Source organism: Odocoileus virginianus, chromosome 4 (genome assembly GCF_023699985.2).
Source record: "Odocoileus virginianus isolate 20LAN1187 ecotype Illinois chromosome 4, Ovbor_1.2, whole genome shotgun sequence".
NCBI lineage: Eukaryota > Metazoa > Chordata > Mammalia > Artiodactyla > Cervidae > Odocoileus > Odocoileus virginianus.
In genome coordinates, this window is record NC_069677.1 from 8,419,663 (window position 1) to 8,439,847 (window position 20,185).

Below are 20,185 nucleotides of genomic sequence, written 5' to 3' on the forward strand. Positions count from 1 at the left end.
TCTTCCTTTGTTCTTGTGGATTCATGTTACCATTTGATGTCCTTTTCTCCCTCCATTGTAGCCTTGCTCCCATCAACCTTCTCTGTGTTATTATTTTCAAATAAGCATCCCATATTACAATTATATACATATTAATTTTTACATCGCTTCTTAAATCAGTTAAGGTTGGAGAGGAATAGTGCAATTATACTGTCTTTTATAATTACCTACATTAATTACTTTTACTTATAATCTTTGTATATAGGTACATATTACTCTTTCAGCCTAAAGAACTTCTGTGTATTTTTTGTAAGGGAGCTCTGCTTGCAACACATTCTCTCAGTTTTTGATATCTGGAAACATGTTTATTTCACCTTCATTTTTGAAAGATAATTTTGATGAACATAAGAGTCTTGGTTAACAGGGTTTCTTTTCCCAGTAAACTAAGTATGTCATTCCTTTGCATTTTGACTTATTGTTTCTGAAGAGAGTCTCAGCTCTTAACCTTATTGGGGCTCCCTTATATACAAAGAGTCATTTTTCTCTTGCTCCTTTCGAGATTTTTTTTTTCTTTTAGCATTTTTACCTTGATGTGTCTGGGAGTAGATTGATTTTTTTAATCCTACATGGAGTTTTTTGAGGTTCTTAGATGTGTAATGTCTTTCAAATAATTTAGAAAAAATTTCAGCCAATATTTCTGTGAATGTTTTCTCCTTTCTCTCCTCTCCTTCTAGTAGTCCCATAATGCATATGTTGGTGTGATTAATAGTATCCTACCTTTTTTTGAGATTTTTTACTTCTCTTCAGTTTTTTTCTCCCTGTTTTTCCTAAACATTCGTAATTATCTTCTTGTTTTCCATCATCAGTATCTTACATCCTCAAAATTTCTTCATTAAATAAACCCATATTAATATTTAAGAGACCTTGCTTTACACATATTATTTCTCAACTTGGAAGCTTCCAGTGGCTCTCCCTTGTCTACACGGCAAGTCAGTCTCATAGATTGCCATTATATGGCTCTTTTGTACCTCATCAGCGTTCTTTCCTCTCTTCTTCTACATTAATCTTTTAATCTACCCAGTTTGGCTTATGCATTATTCTCTAATCATACTCTCTCATCATACATCATCATATTCTCTTAACATTCTGCCTTCATGTCATTTCTGATGCTCTCCTAGCCAACTTATGTCTAATAGCTAAGTTCTTAGTCTAATAACTAGGAAGTCTTCTGTAAAATTCTACAAAGTCTTCTGTTATAAAAGGAAACCACAGTTTTATTCTCCACTCCTAAAGTACTTCATGTCTATCATTTATGGTACTTCATATCGTTATTTTCAAGATTTTTTTGTTTAGTAAATTTTAAACTTCTTAGTAGGTATTTCTTTGTACCCTCCCACTTACTACAATACTGTGAAAATAAGGAATAACAATAAATATAGTTATTGACAATGTTGTTTTATACAATATGACATTTAAGCATATTTCAGTTATTAACAGGCAATAAATATAATCAAAGCAGAAAGCATTCACCTTCTAATAAATCAGAGTTGGAAATTGAAGTAAAACATTAGTTAAATAATGATTCTTTTCTACTAAAATCAGTGCATGGTACTGATGTTTGCTGATTGAAAAATAGTAATTGGCTCCATATATATACATATACACAACTGCAAATACGCTGTTTGGTCAACTAACAGTTTGGCAATTACTAGAGAAGCACTGGGTAGAAAAAATATCAACTGAGAAGAATGGGCTTCTTTGCTAAGTCTGTTACTTCCTTTAATTCTCTAATTCCTTTTATTATCAAAACTTAGTAATCCCTGACTAGCTGTATGACCACTGTACAGAATGAGTCCCTGAGCCAAAGTTGTCCCTTTGTAATGATCTATATTTATTGTTAACAATTCTTTTTCATATATAATATAGATACTTTTAATCCTGTTTTACAATATAAATGATAGTGGTCAATATTTATTATTGGGTTGCTCCTTCAGTTGACATAGGGTAAAACAAAAAGAAGGAAATTTCAAAAAAGCATGCCATGGAGCAGATAAGGTATACTGTATGCTGAGAGCCATGAAACAAATTGGATAAAACTGTCCTGACTTCTGAGTTGGATTTGTCTGCCATTATGAAACTGTGATGAAATTTTAACTTATATACATGTAAACATCTCTCTACATGATGGTTTTCTTTGTCTACAAATAGCTCTAGCAATATAAGAATATTTATTAAAATAAAAGGTGTCATCTTAAAAAACAGATTAATAAGCAAAATTATAACTATAAAGATAAAGCTTACTTCTGCCTATGACATACTTATTTCCATTTTCAACTCTTCTTGATGTTTTATTCAAACTCTTTTGGAATCTGAACTTAATCTTTCCCTTATAAGAAACTATTATTTTTGTTTTATGTAAATAGAGTTCATCATTAAAATTTTAAAAAATCTTGAAATATATCACCTGTGTTCACTGTTAATGGACTTTCTTTTAAATGAATTTGATGAAAATGCAATGATATTCATAGTGTATCATAAGTTTTAAGTGACAAGTCTTTCTGCATATGAAAGGGTTTTCTTGTTTCATAGGTGAAATTTTTAAAGCCTAGTATGGATTTTCATAATACATTTCATTATGCAGATAAGTATATATGTGTGTGTCTTCAATCCTGCAGTTGTTTATCATGAAACTTATGTAATTAAAATAACTTTATATGATGCTAGATTTATACATGAAGAATGTGAAGCAATAAAAATATGTTTACAAATAACTATATTGATTATATAATAGTCAATTGTTAGGGCTCAGTAAACCATTTATAAATTTAACAAGAATGTTAGAATGCATAGAAATGTGTCTGATTATGAAAAATACACAATTATTTTGAAAAAATATTCCTTTAAAAATTCTTATGGATAAGTAGGATTTAATTCATATTTAATAAAATCCTTTTCTTTCTTTAGGAAAAAGTCAAAGAGAAGGAAGAAAACCTGAATCTTGCAAACCAATTCTTAAAGTAGAATACAAGACTTGTAGAAACAGGTATGCATTTTTACTTGGGGGGTTATGAAAAAAAAATGTAAGAAAGAGCAACAAGAAATACAGATATCCTTTAATGTTTGTATATTGTTAAGTTTTACATAATTATCTTAACTAACATTAACAACAATGTTCCTTGATAACAGATTTATTATTCAATGGGTATGTATATGATGTCAATATTATTATAATAGTAACTCTTAATTATTTAAAGATTTTTATTAATATTCAGATGAGTATTATATACATTAATTTTAACAATGAAGGGCTTTTTGGCCATGCAATTTCAAGTAGCAATCATTTAGCATTATTAAACAGCAAAAGCTATTTACTTATTAGTATTACATATAAATTAAATATATAACTAAGTCTCTGTACTTTAAGATCTTACTTTTTGAATTTGAAAAGATTAAAGTTAGTTGGGAATATAAACATTTATGTATATTGGTGTAATACAATAGTACTAAATTTTAAGATATAGAAAATTAAAAATAATATTTAATAAAATTTGTATGAATAGCAGCCATATCCTATACATCAGCAATGTTCTTTATACCTAAAGTAACTATTAGTGGCAATATTCCCACCCAGAATTACCATAATTACAAATCTTGTTGTGTAGACCTTAAGTTTTAAGTCTAAATTGGATAATTCTACTTTATATTACTTAAATGCCCACACTACAATATTTTCCTGTCATCACAGGTACATATAATATTTGCTTGTAGCAGCTCTTCTCAAAGTATGATAGATAGATGGATCAAAACCTCTTTAGCCTAGCCTAAGATCTTCATGACCCAGATAATCACAATGGTGTGATCACTCACCTAGAGCCAGACATCCTGGAATGTGAAGTAGGTGGGCCTTAGAAAGCATCACTATGGAGGGAGGAGCCAAGATGGCGGAGGAATAGGACCGGGAGACCACTTTCTCTCCTACAAATTCATCGAAAGACCATTTGAACGCTGAGCAAATTTCACAAAACAACTTCTGATCGCTAGCAGAGGACATCAGGCGCCCAGAAAAGCAGCCCATTGTCTTCGAAGGGAGGTAGGACAAAATATAAAAGATAAAAAGGGAGTCAAAAGAGCTATGGACGGAGACCCATCCCCGGAAGGGAGTCTTAATAGAGGAAGTTTCCGATCACCAGGAAACCCTCACACTGGCGGGACTGGGGGAAGTTTTCGGCATTCTAACTGGGAGGAAAAATTAAACAAGGCCCACAGATTACGTGCCTAAAAGCAACTCCCAGCAGAAAAGTACCCCAGATGCCCGTACCCGCCAGCAACAAGCAGGGGCGGAACAGAGAGGAGCGGGCGGCATTGCTTAGGGTAAGGACTGGCCCGAAGACCCTGAGAGCAATCGGAGGGAGCTTTTTTAAACTGTGGGAAGGGTCAAAATTAACTGGCCCGAACACACTGCTGGCGGTGCGCAAAACAAAGGGACCGAGAAACTCCAGAGAAGAGCCGGCCCATCCTTGCTGGAGGTAGGAGGCAGGGGGGAGGGGAAAAGGGCAAACTCAGCCCCTGAGAAGCCACCCCCTCCCACACTGCAAACAGGCCCCCGGTTCCTATCTAAAGACTTCCTGAGACCCTACTGGCAGCGCGCGCTGGGGCAGTGGAGGGAAAAAGCACGTCGTACCCGGGGAGATTGCGCCCAAGCCTCTGGCTGCCTGGGCCTCTCGACGCGGAGGGAAAAGGCGTGCCCCATCCGGGGAGAGTGCGCCCAAGCCTCTGGCTGCCTAGGCCGCTCGCCGCAGAGGAAAAAGGCGTGCTGCACCCCGGGAGAGTACGCCCAAGCCTCTGGCTGTCTGAACCGCTCAGGCCTGGGAAAGCACAAAACGCAGGCGCAACCGAATCTGCGCTTTTGTGGAATACCCGAAAACTGGAACCACACTCAACGCAGGGCCCGCTGCACAGAGCAGCCGGGAGCCTGAGCAGTGTAGACGGCGAAAGCACTGACACCCGTGAGCGGGGCAAACCCAATGTGGCTGGAACACGGTGAGTGCTATCCACACAGAGCGGTACCTGTCTGCAGCACCCCACCCTTCCCGTGGCAGGACTGAACTGAACTAGAGAACCTAAATAAGAGATCACCTCCACCCGCCTGTGTCACGGTGGAAATTAGACACCGAAGAGACGGCAAACAGAAGCCAAATAAACAAAGGGAACCGCTTCAGAAAGGACGGGTGCAACAGATTAAAATCCCTGAAGGTAACACCGACTACACCGGAAGGGGCCTAAAGATATCGAGAAGTGTAAGCTGGAAAGAGGAGCTATCTGAAATTGAACTGAGCCTACACTGACCGCAACAACTCCAGAGAAATTCCTAGATATATATGTATATATATTTTTTTAATTAAAAAAAATTTTTTTTTCTTTCCTTTTTTTTTTAAATTTTTTCTCTTTTATTTTCTTTTAAAATTCCCTATTACTCCCCCATTACTCCTCAACTTTCATTTTCATATATTTTTACGATTTTTTTAATTAGGGGAAAAAAATTTTTTTTCTTTTTCTTGTTTTTCTCTCCTATTTCCTTTTAAAGTCCTCTAATACTCCTCTATTATGCCTTAATTTTCATTTTCATTTCACTATAACCTTGCCAAAAAAAAAAAAAGAGATAGAGAGAAACCCTATTTTTAAACCAAACTTCATAAACAGTTCTAAATTTTTTTTGTGTTTTTGTTTTTAAATATTGTATTTCAAAGAGTCTAACCTCTACACTAGATTTTCAATGTTTGTTTTTCAGTAGTATGTGATATAAATTTTGGTCATTTAAGAATCCAATATTCAGTTCCCATTTCTATTCAGGAGTGTGGTGATTACTCTCCCACTTTTGACTCTCTGTTTTCTACCTCAGAACACCTCTATTTCCTCCTTTCCCCTTCTCTTCCCAATCCAACTCTGTGAATCTTTGTGGGTGTCTGGGCTACGGAGAACACTTTGGAAACAGATAACTGCGTAGATCTGTCTCTCTCCTCTTGAGTCCCCTTTTTCTCCTCCTGCTCACCTCTATCTCCTTCCTCCCTCTCCTATTCTTCATGTAACTCTGTGAACCTCTCTGGTTGTCTCTCATGGTGGAGAATCTTTTCACCATTAACCTAGAAGTTTTATTATCAGTGCTGTATAGTTGGAGAAGTCTTGAGACTATTGGAAGAATAAAACTGAAATCCAGAGGCAGGAGACTTAAGCCCAAATCCTGAGAAAACCAGAAAACTCCTGACTACACGGAACATTAAGGAATAAGAGACCATCCAAAAGCTTCCATACCTACACCAAAACCAACCACCACCCAAGAGCCAATAAGCTCCAGTACAAGACATACCACACAAATTCTTTAGCAACACAGGAACATAGACCTGAGTGTCAACATACAGGCTCTCCAGAGTCACACCTAACACAGAGACCCATCGCAAAACTCATTACTGGACACTCCATTGCACTCCAGAGAGAAGAAATCCAATTCCATGCACCAGAACGCTGACACAAGCTTCCCTAACCAGGAAACCTTGACAAACCAATCGTCCAACCCCACCCACTGGGTGAAACCTCCACAATAAAAAGGAACCTCAGACCAAAAGAATACAGAAAGCCCACTCCAGACACAGCAATCTAAACAAGATGAAAAGGCAGAGAAATACCCAACAGCTAAAGGAACATGAAAAAAGCCCACCAAGTCAAACAAAAGAGGAGGAAATAGGGAATCTACCTGAGAAAGAATTTAGAATAATGATAATAAAAATGATCCAAAATCTTGAAAACAAAATGGAGTTACAAATAAATAGCCTGGAGACAAAGATTGAGAAGATGCAAGAAATGTTTAACAAGGACCTAGAAGAAATAAAAAAAAGTCAATTAAAAATTAATAATGAAATAAATGAGATCAAAAACACTCTGGAGGGAACCATGAGTAGAATAACAGAGACAGAAGATAGGATAAGTGAGTTAGAAGATAAAATGGTGGAAATAAATGAAGCAGAGAGGAAAAAAGAAAAAAGAATCAAAAGAAATGAGGAGAACCTCAGGGACCTCTGGGACAATGTGAAACACCCCAACATTCGAATCATAGGAGTCCCAGAAGAAGAAGACAAAAAGAAAGGCCATGAGAAGATACTCGAGGAGATAATAGCTGAAAACTTCCCTAAAATGGGGAAGGAAATAGCCACCCAAGTCCAAGAAACCCAGAGAGTCCCAAACAGGATAAACCCAAGGTGAAACACCCCAAGACACATATTAATCAAATTAACAAAGATCGAACACAAAGAACAAATATTAAAAGCAGCAAGGGAGAAACAACAAATAACACACAAAGGGATTCCCATAAGAATAACAGCTGATCTATCAATAGAAACCCTTCAGGCCAGAAGGGAATGGCAGGACATACTTAGAGTAATGAAAGAGAATAACCTACAACCTAGATTACTCTACGCAGCAAGGATCTCATTCAGATATGAAGGAGAACTCAAAAGCTGAGAGAATTCAGCACCACCAAACCAGCTCTTCAACAAATACTAAAGGATCTTTTCTAGACAGGAAACACAGAAAGGTGCTATAAACGTGAACCCCAAACAACGAAATAAATGGCAACGGGACCATACCTATCAATAATTACCTTAAATGTAAATGGGTTGAATGCCCCAACCAAAAGACAAAGGCTGGCTAAATGGATACAAAAGCAAGACCCCTATATATGCTGTCTACAAGAGACCCACCTCAAAGCAAGGGACACATACAGACTAAAAGTGAAGGGCTGGAAGAAAATATTCCACGCAAATGGAGACCAAAAGAAAGCAGGAGTCGCAATACTCATATCAGATAAAATCGACTTTCAAATAAAGGCTGTGAAAAGAGACAAAGATGGACACTACATAATGATAAAAGGATCAATCCAAGAAGAAGATATAACAATTATAAATATAAATGCACCCAACATAGGAGCACTGCAATATGTAAGGCAAACACTAACGAGTATGAAAGATGAAATTAATAGTAACACAATAATAGTAGGAGACTTTAATACCCCACTCACACCTATGGATAGATCAACTAAACAGAAAATGAACAAGGAAACACAAACTTTAAAGGACACAATGGACCAGCTAGACCTAATTGACATCTATAGAACGTTTCACCCCAAAACAATCAACTTCACCTTTTTCTCAAGTGCACATGGAACCTTCTCCAGAATAGATCACATCCTGGGCCATAAATCTAGTCTTGGTAAATTCAAAAAGATTGAAATCATTCCAGTCATCTTTTCTGACCACAGTGCAGTAAGATTAGATCTCAATTACAGGAAAAAAATTATTAAAAATTCAAACATATGGAGGCTAAACAACACGCTTCTGAATAACCAACAAATCGTAGAAGAAATCAAAAAAGAAATCAAAATATGCATAGAAATGAATGAAAATGAAAACACAACAACCCAAAACCTATGGGACACTGTAAAAGCAGTGCTAAGGGGAAGATTCATAGCATTACAGGCCTACCTCAAGAAACAAGAAAAAAGTCAAATAAATAACCTAACTCTACACCTAAAGCAACTAGAGGAGGAAGAAATGAAGAACCCCAGGGTTAGTAGAAGGAAAGAAATCTTAAAAATTAGGGCAGAAATAAATGCAAAAGAAACTAGAGAGATCATAGCAAAAATTAACAAAGCTAAAAGCTGGTTTTTTGAAAAAATAAAATTGACAAACCATTAGCAAGACTCATTAAGAAACGAAGGTAGAAGAACCAAATCAACAAAATTAGAAATGAAAATGGAGAGATCACAACAGACAACACTGAAATACAAAGGATCATAAGAGACTACTACCAGCAGCTCTATGCCAATAAAATGGACAACTTGGAAGAAATGGACAAAGTTCTTAGAGAAGTATAACTTTCCAAAACTGAACCAGGAAGAAATAGAAGATCTTAACAAAACCATCACAAGCAAGGAAATCGAAACTGTAATCAGAAATCTTCCAGCAAACAAAAGCCCAGGACCTGATGGCTTCACAGCTGAATTCTACCAAAAATTTAGAGAAGAGCTAACACCTATCTTACTCAAACTCTTCCAGAAAATTGCAGAAGAAGGTAAACTTCCAAACTCATTTTATGAGGCCACCATCACCCTAATTCCAAAACCAGACAAAGATGCCACAAAAAAAGAGAACTACAGGCCAGTATCACTGATGAACATAGATGCAAAAATCCTTAACAAAATTCTACCAAACAGAATCCAACAGCATATTAAAATAATCATACATCATGACCAAGTGGGCTTTATCCCAGGAATGCAAGGATTCTTTAATATCCGCAAATCAATCAATGTAATACACCACATTAACAAATTGAAAGATAAAAACCATATGATTATCTCAATAGATGCAGAAAAAGCCTTTGACAAAATTCAACATCCATTTATGATTAAAACTCTCCAGAAAGCAGGAATAGAAGGAACATACCTCAACATAATAAAAGCTATATATGACAAACCCACAGCAAGCATCACCCTCAATGGTGAAAAATTGAAAGCATTTCCCCTGAAATCAGGAACAAGACAAGGGTGCCCACTCTCACCACTACTATTCAACATAGTTTTGGAAGTTTTGGCCACAGCAATCAGGACAGAAAAAGAAGTAAAAGGAATCCAGATAGGAAAAGAAGAAGTGAAACTCTGTTTGCAGATGACATGATCCTCTACATAGAAAACCCTAAAGACTCTACCAGAAAATTACTAGAGCTAATCAACGAATACAGTAAAGTTGCAGATTATAAAATTAACACACAGAAATCTCTTGAATTCCTATACACTAACAATGAGAAAACAGAAAGAGAAATTAAGGAAACAATACCATTCACCATTGCAACAAAAAGAATAAAATACTTAGGAGTATATCTACCTAAAGAAACAAAAGACCTATACATAGAAAACTGCAAAACACTGATGAAAGAAATCAAAGAGGACACAAACAGATGGAGAAATATACTGTGTTCATGGTTTGGAAAAATCAATATTGTCAAAATGGCTGTACTACCCAAAGCAATCTATAGATTCAATGCAATCCCTATCAAACTACCAATGGTATTTTTCACAGAACTAGAACAAATAATTTCACAATTTGTATGGAAATACAAAAAACGTCAAATAGCCAAAGTAATCCCGAGAAAGAAGAATGGAACTGGAAGAATCAATCTGCCTGACTTCAGACTATACTACAAAGCCACAGTCATCAAGACAGTATGGTACTGGCACAAAGACAGAAATATAGATCAATGGAACAGAATAGAAAGCCCAGAGATAAATCCACGAACCTATGGTCACCTTATCTTCGACAAAGGAGGCAAGGATATACAATAGAAAAAAGACAACCTCTTTAACAAGTGGTGCTGGGAAAACTGGTCAACCACCTGTAAAAGAAGAACTAGAACACTTTCTAACACCATACACAAAAATAAACTCAAAATGGATTAAAGATCTAAATGTAAGACCAGAAACTATAAAACTCCTAGAGGAGAACATAGGCAAAACACTCTCCGACATAAATCACAGCAGGATCCTCTATGGCCCACATCCCAGAATTTTAGAAACAAAAGCAAAAATAAACAAATGGGACCTAATGAAACTTAAAAGCTTTTCCAGAACAAAGGAAACTATAAGCAAGGTGAAAAGACAGCCCTCAGATTGGGAGAAAATAATAGCAAACGAAGCAACAGACAAAGGATTAATCTCAAAAATATACAAGCAACTCCTCCAGCTCAACTCCAGAAAAATAAATGACCCAATCAAAAAATGGGCCAAAGAACTCAACAGACATTTCTCCAAGGAAGACATACAGATGGCTAACAAACACATGAAAAGATGCTCAACATCACTCATTATCAGAGAAATGCAAATCTAAACCACAATGAGGTACCATTATATGCCAGTCAGGATGGCTGCTATCCAAAAGTCTACAAGCAATAAATGCTGGAGAGGGTGTGGAGAAAAGGGAACCCTCTTACACTGTTGGTGGGAATGCAAATTAGTACAGCCACTATGGAAAACAGTGTGGAGATTTCTTAAAAAGCTGGAAATAGAACTGCCATATGACCCAGCAATCCCACTTCTGGGCATACACACCAAGGAAACCAGATCTGAAAGAGACACATGTACCCCAATGTTCATCGCAGCACTGTTTATAATAGCCAGGACATGGAAGCAACCTAGGTGCCCATCAGCAGACGAATGGATGAGGAAGCTGTGGTACATATACACCATGGAATATTACTCAGCCATTAAAAAGAATTCATTTGAATCAGTTCTCATGAGATGGATGAAACTGGAGCCCATTATACAGAGCGAAGTAAGCCAGAAAGATAAAGACCATTACAGTATACTAACACATATATATGGACTTTAGAAAGATGGTAATGATAACCCTATATGCAAAACAGAAAAAGAGACTCAGATGTATAGAACAGACTTGTGGACTCTGGGAGAAGGCAAGGGTGGGATGTTTCGAGAGAACAGCATCGAAATATGTATATTATCTAGGGTGAAACAGATCACCAGCCCAGGTTGGGTGCATGAGACAAGTGCTCGGGACTGGTGCACTGGGAAGACCCAGAGGGATGGGGTGGAGAGGGAGGTGGGAGGGGGGACCGGGATGGGGAATACATGTAAATCCATGGCTAATTCATTTCAATGTATGACAAAAACCACTGCAATGATGTAAAGTAATTAGCGTCCAACTAATAAAAATAAATGGAAAAAAAAAGAAAGCAATCACTATGAACAAAGCTAGTGGATGTGATTGAATTCCAGTTGAGCTATTTCACATACTAAATGATAATGCTGTGAAAGTGCTGCACTCAATATGCCAGCAAATTTGGAAAACTCAGCAGTGGTCACAGGACTGGAAAAGTTCAGTTTGCATTCCAATCCCTAAGAAAGGCAATCCCAAAGAAAGCTCAAACTACTGCACAATTGCACTCATCTCACACGTTAGTAAAGTAATGCTCAAAATTCTCCAAGCCAGGCTTCAGCAATACATGAACCGTGAACTTCCAGATGTTCAAGCTGTTTTTAGAAAAGGCAGAGGAATGAGAGATCAAATTGCCAATATCTGCTGGATCATCGAAAAAGCAAGAGAGTTCCAACAAAACATCTGTATCTGGTTTATTGACTATGCCAAAGCTTTCGACTGTGTGGATCACAATAAACTGTGGAAAATTCTGAGGAGATGGGAATACCAGACCACCTGACCTTCCTGTTGAGAAACCTGTATGCAGGTCAGGAAGCAACAGTTAGAACTGGACATGGAACAACAGACTGGTTCCAAATAGGAAAAGGAGTACATCAAGGCTGTGTATTGTCACCCTACTTATTTAACTTATATGCAGAGTACATCATGAGAAACGCTGGGCTGGAAGAAGCACAAGCCAGAATCAAGATTGCCGGGAGAAATACCAATAACCTCAGATATGCAGATGACACCACCCTTATGGCAGAAAGTGAAGAAGAACTGAAGAGCCTCTTGATGAAAGTAATAGAGGAGAGTAAAAAAATTGGCTTAAAGCTCAAAATTCAGAAAACTAAGATCTTGGCATCTGGTCCCATCACTTCATGGAAAATAGATGAGGAGACAGTGGAAACAGTGTCAGACTTTATTTTTGGGGGCTCCAAAATCACTGCAGATGGTGATTACAGCCATGAAATTAAAAGACACTTGCTCCTTGGAAGGAAAGTTATGATCAACCTAGATAGCATATTAAAAAGCAGAGACATTACTTTGCCAACAAAGTCCGTCTGGTCAAGGCTATAGTTTTTCCGGTGGTCATGTATGGATGTGAGAGGTGGACTGTAGGAAAGCTGAGCATTGAAAAATTGATGCTTTTGAACTGTGGTGTTGGAGAAGACTCTTGCAAGTCCCTTGGACTGCAAGGAAATCCAACCAGTCCATCCTAAAGGAGATCAGTCCTGGTTGTTCATTGGAAGGACTAATGCTGAAGCTGAAACTCCAATACTTTGGCCACCTCATGTGAAGAACTGACTCATTGGAAAAGACCCTGATGCTGAAAAGAATTGGGGGCAGGAGGAGAAGGGGACGACAGAAGATGAGATGGCTGAATCTCATCAGGAGATGGCATCACCAACTCGATGGGCATGAATTTGAGTAAACTCCAGGAGTTGGTGATGGACAGGGAGGCCTGGCTTGCTGCGATTCATGGGGTCACAAAGCGTCAGACATGACTGAACGACTGAACTGGACTGAATGTTACTATGTATAACTAGTAAAAAATAACCACAGTTTTATTACTATTGTAACTAAAGCATTAAAACATTTAAAATTTAATCATTATGGATGAAAATATTTTACATATTCTTTCCTTCTTCAAACAGTGTTTATAACCTTAACTTTGCTTGAGTCTTCAGGCTCAATATTATCAATATTAGATCGGTTGTTACACACTGTTGCACTTCAAGGGTACCTAACCTTGCCTAAAGGGAGTACGGAGGAGAGTACAGTGAAGGAAGAATCACTGAAATTCTTCTTAGGAAAGGAGATGCTTGAGATGGGATTTTAAGGGATGGAGGATAGGATAGTTCCAGATGAATGGAGAAAAGGATAAACATAAAGAAAAGGTAATTCAGAAATCAGGAATTCAAGGCAAGACAGTTTAATGATTAAGATCATTGGAATGAAACAACCGTGTGACCTTGAAAATTAACTTTTTAAAAATTTAATTTTCTCATCAACAGTACCTGTTTCATTATGATGTTTGTAACATCATAAATTTGATGAGAGGCCCACAGTGTTTTTCTTAAAAAGCAGTTGTTACCATCATAAAGTCATGTTATTTCACACTGTTAATATTTTTCTATGATTCTAAATTGATTTGTTCTAGTTATTGGTAGTTGAAGTTTGTGTAGAAATAATTCAGATTTCTGACGTGAAATAATTATGATTAGTAATATGTAATTACTATCAGACCACTTACTGTGCACTGTAGAACGCTATGTCAATTTGTTGTGATTTACAACTGTATTAGAAGCAATGGATCCACAGCTCAGAACACAAAGAGACTACAAAAACAGAGGAGCACTGAAGTTGAGTCCACAGCAAAGTGGACTCTAGTCTGGAAGTGGAAATAAATCTGTTTCTGCTCCTTCTCGTACATAGCAGATACTTTGTGAAGTAAAGAAAATGGGACAGCTTTAGCAGGAGCAGGAACTTTATAAGAACCTTACTTTTGTGTGCAGGGCTTCCCTGGTGGCTCAGACAGTAAAGCGTCTGCCTGCAATGTGGGAGACCTGGGGTTCGATCCCTGGGTCAGGAAGATCCCCTGGAGAAGGAAATGGCAACCCACTCCAGTACTCTTGCCTGGAAAATCCCATGCGTGGAGGAGCCTAGTAGGCTCCATGGGGTCTCAAAGAGTCAGACATGACTGAGCAACTTCTCATTCCTTTACCATGTATGTTGCAGCAGCTGGGCCCCTTAAAGGTCTGCACAGGTAATAGGTGTAAAGCGTATTTTTCTGTTTAATGTTATCTTGGGCCAGCCATTCACAAACCTGCTCAGGAATCACTGGTCCCTCATCACCAATTTGCTTGCTGCAACTCCAGTCACAATGGTCTCAGGCTTAATAATTTTATCCTTTAAAAAAAAAGGAAATAATGATCTCTTTACCTGCTATCACTAGCATTATCGGGTTCTCTGTCCTTAATAAAAATTACTCTCTGCTAGTTTTTCAATCCCTTCCTATTGTAGCCGCCTACAGATAGACTTCATGTGTGGTTAAATTCTCCAAGCTTTAGTATACCCATCTATTAAATGGGGATAATAGTAGTAGTTCTCTGATTGGTAAATCTTAAGGATTAAATACAATAATGCATGTGACGTTCTTCACAAAATACCTGGAACATCATAAATACTCAACAGATGTTACATGTTTGTTATATTACACAATTTATCATTTAATCCTTTTGCCTTCATTGAGACAAAATCTCAATGCTTTTTTATTGTATTATCTATTTTATAAATTATACAATAGCCTTTTTTCTCTTGGTATACAGTTCTATAGATTTTTTTTAAAGCAAATGTATAGATTCTTGAAATTGCAACCACAATAAGAATACAGAAAATTTCCATATGCACCAAATTATCTTTGCAGTCCCTTAATAATTACACGTTTCCCCATTCCTAACCTCTGGAAACCAGGGATCTGTACTTTGTCACTATAGTTTTGACTTTTTGAGCTGTCATGTAAGTGTAGTTACATATTATGTAACTTTTGATCTTAGCTTCTTTTCCTCAACATAATGATACAAAGACTCAAGGAAAGTAAATTAGAGCATTTTCCCATATTTAGTTTACAACTCAATTATTTGTGTGAAAATACTGACAAAACTTTAAATAATAATTAGCGAAGGCATTTTATATGTAAGTTTTGGTGAAAACTTTTTTTAAAACTTTTTGTTATTATATAGCCCACATAAGATTAGCAAATGTCCCTTTGATAATGTTTGGTACTACACACAATACAATATGGAAAAGAACAGGGGTTCTTATAGAGTGGGTTCTAGAAACAAGTAGATTCTTCAGTTTAGCAGATGGATAGAAGTGAATTATTTAGTGAAGCATATATTCTCAAGGAATTTGGTACAATAAAAGTATCTAGTTCCTTTAAAAAATTTTTGGAGAATATTTTCAGTCTGGTTTTTACTTATTGAAAAATGTTTCATAGCAACACGTATACATATGCTGGAGATACAGATATTTGAGAAAAGAAAAATGGAAAGTTATGAAAATGTTTAATAACTTTCTGACAGCTGTAATATTTTATGATCATCTTAGACCTCCTGTATTATCTAACTGTAACTTGCAGTTAACAGAAATGAAAGTTTGTTCCAAGTTAGTTTTACAAGCTAAATAAAATTGACTTACCCTAGGTAAAGTTGAGAAGATCACATTTATTTTTGGTGAATTGTTTTCCCCTTACATGTAGTTTTCTCCATCTTTTTGTCATAACCGTTTTATATAGAAACACCATTATGTAGACTTTTCATGCTACCTTCCACTATTCTGGGCTTGCCATTGTCACATTTCATTTTATATTGAAATTTGCTTCTAAGTGATTTGGGACCTCACATGCCTACTGGTTAATATGATAAACTAATATTGTCTGACATTCTAATAGTAGTAATTTAGAGTTTGGGAACCAACCATATGTGATGTTCTTTTGAGTCAGTCAGCATCTTTCCCCTGACCAACCTCACTGTCTTTTCCCCATCTCACCTCAACATCTTCAGGCTGATTCATTAGTAATTTTAACAGTGAGAATGTACATCAAGTAAAAGGGAAATAGAATAGTAAATTTGTCGGGTGAGATATTTGGGAATAGAAAAGGCTTTTGCTCTGACAATTATTGTACATAATCCCTACCAAGTCCATTCTTTTTTGCCTCAATCCTGTGATGTTGTGTCATCCTAAGGAACTCTCTTTTTTTTTTCCTTTGTAGTGAACCATTCATAATATTTTCTGGTGGATTGTCCTACGACAAAGCTTGCAGAAGACCAAGTTTAACTATCATGCATGGAAAAGCAATTACAGTGCTTGAAATGGATCATCCTATTGTTGAATTTCTAACTTTATGTGAAACACCCTATCCAAATGGTAAGTAACTAAAATGAAGCAATGTTGAAAAACAATTTTTGAAATGATAAGTTCCTAACAAAATTAAGCTTAAATATTTTTAGTTTTGGCAGCTGACATCTACTGTGATACAACACTGTGAGCTACAGGTGCTGGAGCAGGCTCTGCAACTGTACCCACTTGACAGACTGGAAGTAAGACAAGTGTAGTGCAACAGTGCTGGAGTTTCAGGTTCTAATATCAGGTAAGTGCTTTAAACTTTGATAAGGATGGTGGAAGCTGAGCTGGGAGGGTCCGATCGGGGTCCGGGGTGAAATCACTTGGAGAAACTGAGGTCTCCTAATAGCCTCTCCTAGACCAGCTCCACCCATCCCATTCCTGTGCCAATCAAAGTTAAAGCACTTACCTGATATCAGTGATCTGTAACTCTGGCGGTGCTGCATCTGTTTCACATCTGACTTTGCTTCAGATGCAACTGCAGCACCTGTGATTACTCTGGGATTGCTGATGTGTGGTTAGTGATTTATTCAAATTTTGAGAAAAATTAGAAGAGTCTTTGAGAGGAGAGGTGCTTAGGTATTTTTATCATCCCAAATATAAAGACTTTTTATAAACATAAAATCTAGTCTAAACTTACATGCAAACTGTATAATGGAATCTAATGATGAAATATATCTTAATGAAATCTAAAAATTGAGATGGATGAAATGCAGAAGGGGAAATATGAGTTTGTGATTAAAAAACATAATATGTATATGTATATTCATACACATATATTACTATATTTTCAGGAGGGAAAATATAGATGTAGAGAGAAAACATTGTACTTGGAGACAGAATATTTGAGTTTATGAGTTAGCTCTGTCATTTACTAGCCATGTGACCTTGGACAAATCACTTCATATTTATCATTTATAGAAAAAATATAATATTGACCGCACATGATTATTAGAAGGCCAGAGGAACTCATCTTGTAATCTATAAAGATAAATACTTTTATTATAGATGTATTAATTTGTTTTAAATTACTGAGTTTCATGTTTAAAACCTAGAATAAAGTGATATGAAATAAAAAGCAACATGGCACTTTATTCCGAGTTGCCAGTGGCAGACAAATTACCTGTGCTGTTAATTAACCACAAATATTTATTGGATGCTTCTATGGCCTCAGGATAACAAGAACTTGGTGAGAAATGGATAAAGTATGAAACCGACCTCTGATGTCAAATTGCAGAAAATCTGGCCACAAAAGGAAGATAATTATGACTTAAAACATATTATGCCTTAATTAAGTGCAGAGTTATGAGTCAAAGTTTAAATAATATGCTAATTTATAGTTTAGTCAGGTAGTTGATGACTGAAATATTGCATGAAATATTCATACAAAGCTTATAGAAAATGTAGGATCTAGATAGGACTTGAAGAATGACTTGGGCCTTGAAAATAATACTGAGTAAAGGTTTTAGAAATTGTGCATTTGCTAGCATGGGATCAATTCAGAGAAAGGATTGAAAGCCTTTTGTAGATATTTGCAACTACAGAGGAATTTGGAGGAAATATTAAATGAAAGAAAGCAATGTTTTAGTGTGTGGGTTTGAAGAGAGGGACTGAAATCTAAAACTTTGGATTCCAACTGGGGAGGCTTTGTGATAGTATACATTAAAATGATCAAGCTATGACATCTTGATCTGCTGCTTATAGGAGTAGAAAATGAAAACCCATTGAATTTGGTCAACAGTTAGATTAGGGAGTAATATGAGTCAAAGATAACATTTTAGGAATAGTGGTTTTATAAGCAGTAACAACAGTTCTTGGGAGTAGAGAAGATAAATTTAAGTCAGTACAGTTGTTTAGAGCATAAAAGAGAGAGGGAGGAGGTCTTTACTGTTTATTTTGAATCATCATAATATATATGCTGTTTGGCGTTATGATAATGAATGATTAATGAACAAAGAAAGAAAGAACAGAGGACCAAAAACTTAGGTTAGGAAAATGCCTTCTTCAAGAAAGAAGGTATGCCTGCCAGCAATAGAAACTGAAAATGTGTGGTTTCAAAGATCAAACACTATATGTATATATACATTTCTGCATATCAGTAGAGATGTTAGGACAATTTCTAGTAATGTCAAACAAATTATAAATGTACTGTAACCAAGTCTAATTACTGCCAAACCATGTATATTACTTTGCTTTTCAGAGAAATGGTAATAAGGATGGAACTTTTTATTTATTAGGAGCTAGGAGAAATTTCACTTGACTCAATAAAATATAAGTGTATTTTGTTAACTATTCTGATTAAAGCAATAGTACATGAAAATGCCAGAAAAGAACTCTGCAGAATGCCACAGTATATAATGAAAACTTTCTCATTGCCCTTTCAGAGGCAACCACCATTACTGTTTCTTATGTATTCTCCCACAAATAATGTATGCATATGTATGCTTATTTATGTATATATCTCTTTTGTAAGATAACAGCATACTCTGTTCTCACACTCTTTTCACTTAACAGTATATAGTGTTTTAATTATGATTCCATATTAGCAAATATAGAACTTTAATCTTCTGTATAGACACATAGTGATAAATGTTATGCATATATTAAACAAAATACATTTATTAAGTTTTTAATATTGCTGAATCATTTGTGACATCTGACAGTTCAACCTATTTCTCAAAATATAGAAATGCCTAATCCTCTTACCTCATAGGGCTTTGCCCAGAGTTATTAACCAATAATACTCAGAATTTGTCAGTTTTTACATCTATATTTAATTGTATCTGGTCTTCTGCAAATGTCATAAATAATACATTTCTCTTCAGAGAAGTAGTAATTATGATAAAACTTTTCAACTTTCTTGTTGGGGGCTAGGGTTAAAAGGCTGAGCCTATTCAAAAGCAACCAATCTAATGAAGAAAGTAATACAGTTGGCATCTAGTGAGTACCTACTATAAGCTAGGCTTTGCATTAAACATCTTTGAAAATGAAAGTGTTAGTCTCTCAGTGGTGTCTGACTCTTTGCAACCCCATGGCTGTAGCCACTATGCTCCTCTGTCCGTGGAGTTCTCCAGGCAAGAATACTAGAGTGGGTTGCCATTTCCTTCTCCAGTGGATCTTCCTGACCCAGGGACCGAATCTGGGTCTCCCGCATTGCAGGCAGATTCTTTACCATCTGAGCCACCACGGAAGCTCATTAAATATTAAAGATGTATATTAAATATCTTTATATACATCTAATCTTCATAACAGCCTAAGATAGTTATTATCTTGCCATTTCAATGTATAAAGAAATTGAAAATCAAAAAAGTTAACTAATTTGTCTATGGTCAAATTGTTAATAAATAGACACAAATTGAAGCTAATACTGACTCAAAGGAAATCTTTTTATTCAGTGGTTACCACACATAGTACTCCAAGTACTTCTAAAAAGGTGAAATTTTTGCTACCAGTTTTTATTATTTGAAAAGAAACCATAATCTACAACAGATGTACTACTATAAAAATAATAATTTATTTACAACTTTTACTCATTCATACCAGTG

The 20,185-nt window shown here is 36.1% G+C and overlaps 1 protein-coding gene across 6 annotated transcripts in view; it reads left to right on the forward strand.

The window, feature by feature from the left end:
• The window catches only part of STXBP5L (syntaxin binding protein 5L), a 333,130-nt gene that overhangs the window by 177,710 nt on the left and 135,235 nt on the right, over positions 1–20,185 (forward strand). For all 6 annotated transcript variants that reach the window (XM_070466030.1, XM_070466033.1, XM_070466032.1 and 3 more), the window contains exons 10-11: positions 2,944–3,022; positions 16,510–16,664. In XM_070466030.1, coding sequence (XP_070322131.1) covers positions 2,944–3,022; positions 16,510–16,664 — 234 coding nt within the window. The remainder of the gene's footprint in view (positions 1–2,943; positions 3,023–16,509; positions 16,665–20,185) is intronic.